General features: G+C 36.7%; 1 protein-coding gene across 1 annotated transcript; it reads right to left on the reverse strand.

The window, feature by feature from the left end:
- Window positions 1-5,493: 5,493 nt before the first annotated feature.
- LOC110295847 (gliadoralin-A-like) lies at window positions 5,494-7,892 on the reverse strand. Its single transcript, XM_021164210.1, has 3 exons — window positions 7,804-7,892; window positions 6,839-7,119; window positions 5,494-5,597 (listed from the first exon to the last, which is right to left on the reverse strand). The coding sequence occupies exons 1-2, from the start codon at window positions 7,865-7,867 to the stop codon at window positions 6,884-6,886; spliced, it is 300 nt and encodes a 99-aa protein (XP_021019869.1). The 5' UTR covers window positions 7,868-7,892; the 3' UTR covers window positions 5,494-5,597; window positions 6,839-6,883.
- Window positions 7,893-10,358: the final 2,466 nt, after the last annotated feature.

A 10,358-nucleotide genomic window follows, 5' to 3' on the forward strand; every position in this document is an offset into this window, starting at 1 on the left:
TTCAATTCCATTACCTGTTTGGTTTTGTTTCTTGTAATCCTTTAAAGGATTTTTGTGTTTCCTCTAAGGACTTCTAGCTGTTTAGCAGTGTTTCCCTGTAATTCTTTGAGGGATTGTTTTGCTTCCTCCTTACGGTCTCTATTGGTTTAGCAGTGTTCTCCTGCAATTCTTTAAGGGATTTTTGTGCTTCCTCTTTATTGTCTTCTGCCTGTTTAGCAGTGTTCTGCATTTCTTTAAATGAATTATTAATGCCCTTCTTAAAATCCTCTACCAGCATTATGAGATATGATGTTAAACTAAATCTTGCTCTTTGGGTGTGTTGGGGTATCCAGGACTTGCTGTGGTGGGCATACTGGGTTCTGATGATGCCAAGTGGTCTTGGTTTCTGATAGAAAGATTCTTACATTTGCCTTTCATCCTCTGGAAATCTTTGTTGTTAGATGTTCTGGCTGTCTCTGTCTGGAATGTGTTCCTCCTGTGATTCTGTTAGCCTCATTCAGCACTCCTGGGAGTCCAACTCTCATGAGTCCCAGTGGCCAGAGCTCTCTCTGCATGCAAGCTCTCCTTTTGTAGAAAAGGTGCCCAGAGGTCTGGGTCTCAGGTCTGCCTCCTGGCTGAGGATGAAGGCCCAAAGAGACCCTATCCAAGATGCTCTGTTGTTTCTGTAGCCTGCTCACTCTCCTGCTTGTACTGGTCTCTGAGAGCCCCTGGATACAAGATGGCACTCTCACCTGTTACTAGGTTCATAGCCCTCTTTGGGGCCTGACTCTCTTCAGGGATCCTTAGATCCTGGGTGTACTAGGGAGCCTGCACCATGGAGAGTCTTCTGGGGACCTTGGGACTGTTCCCTGAGTTTGTGCCCAAAGTGGCTTGAGACTGGCTCTAACCAGAAGAAACTCTAGCTGTTGATCAGGCGGGGTTTCTATGTCCTTGTTCCTGCTTGCACAGACCACTCCCAGCTGTTTTGGAACAGATATTGCATTCCACTCACCAGTGATCCCAAGATCCTGAGTGGGCTTGGGCACCTATAGTATGGAAAGTCCTCTGCGGTCCTAAGAACTGTCTGCTAAAATCGCATGCAAGTTGGCACAGGGCTCCCTAGTTTCTCTCTCAGCCTGATTATCCTGTGTGTAGAGAAAGGCCACTAATTTGTTTGAGTTAATTTTATATCCAGCTACTGTACTGAAGCTGTTTATCAGGATTAGGTGTTCTCTGGTGGAATTTTTGGAATCACTTATGTATACTATCATATCATCTGCAAGTAAGATATTTGACTTCTTCGTTTCCAATTTGTATCCCTTTGATCTCCTTTTGTTGTCTAATTGCTCTAGCTATAATTTCAAGTACTATATTGAACAGGTAGGGAGAGAGTGGGCAACCATGTCTAATCCCTGATTTCAGTGGGATTGCTTCAAGTTTCTTTCAACTGAAATTTTTTTTTGAAAAATTGGTAGTAAATATATCTTAGTATGTGTACATAAACATACCTATATTATACTTTATATGAAAATTTAAGGCTTCAATATTCTTATTTTTAGATCACAAAGAATACTCATTTTGAATTTCAGCTTGCCTTTTGGAAGCAGCTTTTAAGTTGAAATCACTGTAATTCTTATGTGCTTACTTCTGCTTCCTAAATTTCAGGATTAAAAGTCTGTGCCTCCCAAGAGCTGGGATTAAAGGTCTGAAGTCCACCTGGGTATAGATTTCTTATAATAGTTTTTCTCACAGGATTGTCCTGATTCAATTTAAATCTCCATTTCCTCTTATTTTCTAGTGCTAGGAGTAAACATTTAAGATTTTTTTAAAAATTATTTATATTCTATTATTATTCCCAATTCATTCTGACTTTGGTTCCTTTCAAAATTTAATATTCTAGTTTTAATTAGATATAATGTTAATTTGTCTACCCGTTCATTATCTCCTCTGTTTTGTCTGTCTTGTATGTATGAGCTACATAAAATATGATGTCTTTGCTATGATTTCCTAGGTTTTCCCATTTCCAATCATGCAAGCATGACTAGATATTTTTTTTTCCATTTACCTGCCAGTTAATGATATTCTGTTTTGAAGAACAAATACCTATACCATTGCTTATACCTTGAAATGGAAAGGATATTTTCCTTTGTTGTCCTAGTTGTTTGTCTTTGTCTTTTTTTCATAGTTTCATTTGTTTATTCATTAATTCATTTGTTTGTTCATTTATTTATTTTATCTTAGAATTGGTGCCCCTTTTCTGCTCCCCCTTCACACAATCCCTCTTTCCATCCTCCCTCCCCTTTTCCATTGAGAGTGTGGGTAACCCCATGAGATTCTCCTGCACCTTTGTGTATCAAGTCTTTGCAGAGCTAGTGGCATCCTCTCCCACTGATGGCAGACAAAGCAGATTATATCCAATAGTACTACAATGACTTTATGTTTCCTTCCTCATTATTGGCCATTCCATCCCCTGGTCTATAGGCTGCCATTTTCTATTAGTTTTGGTTTCATCAGTGCTTTATGAACCATCAGTAATCCATGCATGAGTTCAATAGGTGCCACATTTGGGGGAGTAATGTGCAGTGTAGAGATGGGGATTGTAGTCAACTGAGCTATTTCCTCAGTGAAGGAAGGCACAGACTCCTTTTGCTACCAAACCCTGGTCACTTAGGAATTCAGATAGGTACCAGTTCCACTGTAATACCTTTCCTTCCATGGCTAAGCCTGTAAGGATGCTACCTTTGAATAGATCCAATCCATCATTGTGAGTAGCACCCTTATGACCATAGTATAGTTGGTAACGGCTGAACATATGGTTCTCCATGACTCATTAAATGTCTAGATTCATATATCAAAGAGAGGATATGTATTCTCCATATTTGGAAAACATTTGCAATTGAAGCCAAGAGACAAATGTTGCTGGACACCTTTTTGCTTTATAAGGAGTCCCCAGTTGCTAATTTATCAATTATTGAGAAATAACACATAATTAGAGTGTCATCTGGTTCAACATTGAACAGAGGTGAGCTTACTTGCAGTCACAAAGGCTATTCTTTGTTCCTGTCCCCATTGGAAATTGGCTGCATTTTAGTGACTCTGAAGAGGGGTTTTAAATCTGTGAATAAAGTTTGTGAATAAAGTTCTATGTGCAAACATATCAATTAGGAGATGTATCTGAGTTCTGTCCCTGGGTAGTTATGTTAAAGGTATGCACCATCAACACATTTTTTAGTGTAATTCTAGAATTTAAAAATAAGCAAATAAGCAGAAACCTAACTTATAGAGATCTCCTTATTCCTGCTGGGAATAAAAGCATGAGTTATTAGTACTTTGTTCAAATATTTATCATAGCTACAAATGTTTCCAACTCTTAGAGATTAAGAAAACAAGTTAGAACTGTAGTAAACCTTTGAATTTACTTAAATAATTTTAAATGTCTTAACTGTGCTTTTAATACCACCACCCCAAAAATGTCCTTTTTATTTAAGAAGGAAATGTAAATACTGATATGTAAGATGTGTATATTTTAAACTCATGGTAATATACAGTCTAACATTCTAACATGTAATTAAGACACATGGTTTAAGGAAACTCATTTTTCATTTCATGCCAGTAAGGCAAGTATGCCTTTATCATTAAAAATATTATTATTGTTTGTTTTTAATTTTGTATCTGTGATCAAATAAAAGGCACTTGTTAGTCTTTATAGGTAATTTTTGTCTGAAAGATGAAGCTGTCTGATGAATTATTGATTCTCTTATTCAGGAGATCTCTTCTGTCTCAATCTAATCTTTTTCAATTTTGTTGGTATCCACAGATTTTCTTCTCCTTTAAAAACAAAGACAGAGACAAAGTTTGGAGCTAAGATGAAAGGATGGACTATCCAGAGACTACCCCACCTGGGGATCCATCCCATAATCAGCCACCAAACCCAGACACTATTGCATATGCCAGAAAGATTTTGCTGAAGGGACCCTGTTATAGCTATATCGTACGAGGCTATGCCAGTGCCTGGCAAATACAGAAGTGGATGCTCACAGTCATCTACAAGATGGAACACAGGGCCCCCAATGGAGAAGCCAGAGAAAGCACCCAAGGAGCTGAAGAGGTCTGCAACCCTATAGGTGGAACAACAATATGAACTAACCAGTACCTCCAGAGCTCATATCTCTAGCTGCACATGTAGCAGAAGATGGCCTAATTGGCCATCACTGGGAAGAGAGGCCCTTTGGTATTGCAAACTTTATATGCCCAAGTACAGGGGAATGCCACGGCCAAAAAGCAGAAGTGGTTGGGTAGGGGAGCAGGGCAGAGGGAGGGTATAGGGAACATTCGGGATAGCATTTGAAATGTATATAAAGAAAATATCTAATAATAAATAAATAAATATATTTTTTTTAAAAATCTCTTTTCCAATATAACATACATCCAGGTTTAGATTCTTAGGTCAACATATATTTAAAATATCCAGGTTGTTTTTGTACTTCAGTTTTTCCACTATTCAATGACTCTCCACAGCTATTGTTCCTTTCTCATTAACCTTTAAAAATTAAAGTTAATAAAGCAATATGTAATCTACCTCTGTGAGTATTCATTACCCCTTTCTGTTTATTAAACATGCCTTTTGAAGTGTCATTAGATCTTTCTCTAAGAGTTTGTCCTCTAGGATTTTGTGGTATACCTGTAATACGCTTTATGTTACAATATTTAAAAAAAAAAGTGTTTCATTTTGTTTAAGACCTATGCTGGAGCTTGGTCAGTCTTAACTTGTACAGTCATCCTTGCAATAGCCATAACTACTAGTAAGTGTATAATTATAGAATCAGCCTTCTCAGAACTTAAAGCAGTTGCCTATTGAAATCCGGAATATATACCTGTGGAATGGTGCACATACAATCTTCCAAATGCAACAAAATAAAGCCAATCCATGTACCAAATTCTATTTCTTTGGATACCCTTTGGGTTACTTCCTGCAGTTTATGGTTATACAAAGTACAAGTAGGATATTTATTTATAGTTTCTTTGGCTTGTTGACAAGTCATAGAAAAATCTTTCTTCAAACCTTTGCTGTTAACATATTGTTTCTTATGAAATTCTTGGACATTCGAAGTGGTTGTTATATAATGGAAACAATTTTGCAAACATGAAGAAAGAATATAGGACTATAGTGGAATCTTAAATGTCCTGTGCATCAAACTCATGAACTTCTTTTGAAAATGTAATAAAATATTTTGAAAAATCTTAAAAACGTTTCTGCCTCTAAAATTTCCTCAATTCTTAGTCTGAAGTTTTTATTTTTCTTAAAATAAAATCAGTTAAAATTTACAAAACATTTTCTTTATCTTAAATGTGTTGTTTTGTTTTGTTTTGTTTTCACATAGCAGCTGGCCTGTTAACATAGAGACTGGATAGGAATCTGGAAGTATCTATGAGATAGAGACCTTATACTGTGTCCAAAGCCCTCAAATTCCAGATTCACCCCTACGCCAAGAGAGACTCAGCAGTCAGAAGCTGCATGCTTAACAGTTTATTGGTAGAGTAAAGATAAAGATATAACTACATATCTCCTATGTCATAATCTTCTAAGGACATTTTCTTCTTAGGTCTTCTTTTCGTTTCTGAAAGAAACAGAGAAGAAATATTATAGGGAAATATTACAAAGGAGTTTCTAATTTTTTGCTGGTGAATGAATTAGGCGATAATCCATCTCCTCCTCGTTCTCTATTGTTTCCAGTCTTTGTGTTGTGATTCATAGCTACTCACTTTAGTTTTGAACCCAACACATGACCTGCTCTCAGCTGTTACATATAGGATAAAGATGTAGTACTTATTTTAGGCTGAATGTCTTATGATTGTGATTGAAAATATCCTTGGATGAATTTATAAAGCTGGTCTGTGAAATATGTACTTTAGGAGTAAAACACTGAATGTAGGGTCACAAGGTTGGACAGGATAGTAGTGCCATACCATATAAAAATCTTTGAACCTTATGAAGTAAAACAAAACAAATCAAAACAAAAATTTTTAAAGATCAGTGTTGAAAACAAGAGAAAAACAAGACAAAAACATATATATGCCATTTTAAACTTATGTGTAAATTTCTTAAGAATTGCATTGTTCCATATATCTATAATATAACAGAACTCAATATAAATATTTTACTAATGAAAAATGATTACATTTGTTTAAAATCAAAATTTTAAAAGGTTTTCCCAATGAATTAATGGTAGTAATTAATGGATGTTGAAAAAAAAGAACAGAAAGGTATATTATGCCTTATTATTTACATTTATACTATTGCATATGTGTATGTGCACACACACACACACACACACACACACACACACACTATATTTTATATATTAACTTGGGTATTTCCATGACAACATACACAAGATATGGGGCTTGAAAAGTGGGTAAGTGGATAAGGCACTTACTGAACAAATTGTGAGGATCTGATTGTAAAGTCCAAGATCCTGAGAACCTTTGTCAAGCTAGAAAACTATGAAGCACATCGATAATCCTAGTGGTCTAGTGATGAGAAGGGAGAGAGATACAGAAGAATCCCACAGAATCTCACAATAATACCAAGGAACCAACTGCCCCTCAAGTGACATGGAATAAGTGGAAAGATACCTGATATTGCCCTCTGACCTCCAAAATCAAGCCATGGAACATATGTGCCCACAGTCTATACTCTAACATGTCACACATGCAGACATATTAAGCACGCATAAAAACCTATATAAGGTTTATCAACTTGTTTCTGCTGTGCATAGAAAGATGAAGTAGAAAAGTAAGATGAGCAGCTGTTGATTCTCAGATTTCATAAAAACAAACAAAGAAAAAAGAAACACACCTGACATTGCATTCTTGGTTACTGATGAAACTGGCCTTGAAATGATCACTTAAATCTTCTTGCTGCTTTTTTAGGTGGTGGTGGTGGTGGTGGCTGCTTTTGTTTTGACTGCAGTGGCTGGTTTTCCTGCTGCACCTGCAGGTGTTGCCTCTCCTGCAGTGACTGTTGAAGATGTTTCTGATTATCATCTCTTATTTGATATTCCTGGCTCTGATCACCAACAGGGAATAGTTCGGAAGGGGATAGCCTCTCTCTGTTGTTATGACTGGAAACCACAAAATCTGTGTGTGTATAGAGTAAGTATGAGTGATTAGATGCTAATACCTCTTATTTCAAATACTTTATCACACTGTCCTTTTCTCTAACATGCCATTCAATTTCTAACCCCCTGACCTAGGCTAGACTTAGGTCTAGCATAGTCTAGATGAGTGACTTTAAATCTAAGTATGGATGGTATGGGCCATTGTGGCTTGCCATGTGTTATAAGGCTTTGCAGTTTGGGAGATAAGAATTTATATAGAATATCTCCATAGAAAAGAAGCCACCAAGATTTCAGAAAAATTAAGGATTTGATTCCTTCCAAGAAATGATCCTTATTTGTGTTTCTCTCCTGCATCTACTTCATATGTAAAAAGTAAACTTTCACATAATGACTCCACTGTCATATTATAGCTGTGTCACAAAATTTCCCTAGACTCCAGTAGATCTTTCTCAGCCCAGAGAGTTGTGTCTATAAAAGCAAAGCAAATCTTTCATTTCTCCCATTGAAATGTTGTTTCAATTATATGTTAATGGCCTGCAGGTTCTTGGGATGGAATAAGTACTCAGTGATCTCTATCTTGACCTAAGAACTCTTCAGTCTTATTTTTTTATTTTTGTTATTTTAAGTCTCTTACCTCCCTTCTGTTTGTGTGATCACCTCTACCACATGCAGAATCACAGTCCTCATACATATATTTGCATACCTGTACTTGGGTTCTGAGCTGAGCTCAGGGCCAGCAAGACTGCAATGAGTAGGACCACCAGCATCTTGGAGGAAGCTCTAGAGTTGTTCCCAAATGTGTGCTCAGGAAAACAATTCAACTCTATTTATAAGCAGTAGTGTAACAATGACACTTTTGCCTGGGTAACCTTGCTCCTGACTAAACAGGATTCTTTGTGTCCCTGACTCTCCTCTAACATTACAGCTCAACAGGATATGGTAGAGTGTAACATTGGCAATGGTTAGAGGGAAAAATATCATACAATCAATCTAGATATTAAAGGTTTCACTGGGAAGTGGTGGCACACGCCTTTAATCCCAGCACTTGGGAGGCAGAGGCCAGCGGATTTCTGAGTTCGAGGCCAGCCTGGTCTACAGAGTGAGTTCCAGAACAGCCAGGGCTACACAGAGAAACCCTGTCTCAAAAAAACAAAAAACAAACAAACAAACAAACAAACAAAAAACCCAAAAAGGAACAACAACCAAAAAGTTTACTATTCCTTTGAAATGTCATTCTATTTAGTGAATTGTGACCATACATGGTAATTTACTGCATAGATATGAGTGGCAAATTTGGATCCCCATGTGTTCATGTTTGTTACTATTAATCCTTTAACAAAAAAATGAAAAAGGTTCATAGTCCGACAGTTATACTCTTTTATATCCCCACGTATATAGTTTTCAACTATGAGTAACATGGGATAGTAGATATTTCTCCTTGAGTCTGAGGTCAGTTGTTAAACAGTTATCATCCTACTGTGGCTCATAAAGATTGCATAGGAATCTACGAATTGTTCTTAATCACAGAAGACTTGGTATTGAAGGAATGCATGGCTTAAAACAATCTGATTACAAAGTAGTCTTCCAACTTTTTAAAACCAAGGGAAACCGTGATGCAATTCCCTCAGCAGAAGAACATATATTTGAACTTCCTTGATAATCTATGCTACTTTACATATCTCAAATATCTGGTCCCTCCCTATTTCTGGAATGTTTTTAGAAGTTGAGGTTGTTGTTGGTTTTTGTTTTTTGATGTTGTTATTGATTTTGTCTTTCAGAAAATTGTTTATTTTTTTTTGTTTGTCAATCACAGACATTAAGCACTGATTAGCCCTGGCTATGCAATTAAGTAATTGAATAAAGTTGCCTAATGCTTCTCCCAGAATATTAGTTGCATTGTATCATCTCATGTAAATGTCATTTATAACAGATATGATTTTAGTTGGGTCAGTCTACACAGAGGAAAGCATATATACAATATCCTGATACTCATTCATCCCTCCTCTCTACTGGCTTGTTATGAATTAATTTTTTAATCCATTTTCTCCATGTTTCTTTACTATCTTCTAGTTGGCCTTTTTCTCTTACTCTTTGAGAAAATGCACTTATTTAATCGTGTAAATATACATCTATTTTATTCTCCATGATCTTGTTTCAATTTTGATTTTCAAAAATCTTGTAACAAGGCATTTCAGTTACAATAGGACCTTTTGTTTCGTATGTGCATTGCTTACTGTCTTTTAACTTAATGCTTATTTTATTATATTTAAAGGTTAAATCTCAGACAATAGTCTCTTCCTCATCATTGAAGGACTAGTTTGGCTTCCTCTTATCATTTTGCATTTACACAGGACTTAGAGGAATTTTAGTTTCCCTGCTGGGGTGAGGCTAATTAGCTGACATTTGGTTAGTGGAAAAGCAGGTTAGGCCATGTCCATGTTGGCACCAATGTCTACTGTTGACAATGGGACCTGTCCAAGGTATATGAGTTTCTTTAGCTCTTTGTGCAGGGATGTAAAGATTAATATAAAAGTTTCTCATAGAAATCTGCTTTAAAATACACATGACAAGACATAGTTTCCTCAGATGATATATTAAAAGAGAACATGGCATAGAAGTATCCTGATGAGGTGGCTTATGGCAGACCTGTTGGTGGAAAAGGAATGTTGGGGAGTAGAAACAGGAGTCAGAGCCAGTGAGGCTGAGGGTTTGAACATGATGTATTAGCTGTGGAAAACAGGTGTTGATTCTTCCAGAAATCACTTAGCCCTGACATTTTCCTGACCTTCTCTTATGTCAGCAGTGTTTAAATAGATTATTGCATAATGGAAGAAACTATTCCTTGTGAATCCACCAAAGGCAACTAAAGTAGGGTTTGTGAACAAACTGAAAAAGAGGGGCTAGCAATTAGGAAGGGTAGGGCTGAATGACCAAGATAGTAACAGGAGTATTGCAATGTATGCTATGTTGAGGCATTTAAGCATTTATCTGCCTCAACATGGCATAAATTGCAATATTCCTGTTATTATCTTGGTAATTTTATCTGCCTATGATACACGTTTAAATGTTAGCATACTATCAAAGGAGGTTAAGGTTTCTGTGTTCTAAGACTTGTTCCCATAGTAACTCAGCATGACTCACACACACAGCAAGTCACTCCCTTTCGTGATTCTTTCTGTGGCTTCTGGATGTCAACCTTTGTGCTATGTCCTTACATGAACTGTGCTCTTTTCACATGGCTTCCATTCTGTGTCCTCA

This window comes from Mus caroli, chromosome 6, assembly GCF_900094665.2.
Source record: "Mus caroli chromosome 6, CAROLI_EIJ_v1.1, whole genome shotgun sequence".
NCBI classification, from domain to species: Eukaryota; Metazoa; Chordata; class Mammalia; order Rodentia; family Muridae; genus Mus; species Mus caroli.

Bases quoted from the DNA above. Each gene is read 5' to 3' on its own strand.
- LOC110295847 (XM_021164210.1), bottom strand. From the start codon at position 7,867: ATGCTGGTGGTCCTACTCATTGCAGTCTTGCTGGCCCTGAGCTCAGCT. The intron at 7,120-7,803 runs GTATGCAAATAT...ATACACACACAG, and splicing joins AGCTCAGAACCCAAGTACAG to ATTTTGTGGTTTCCAGTCAT.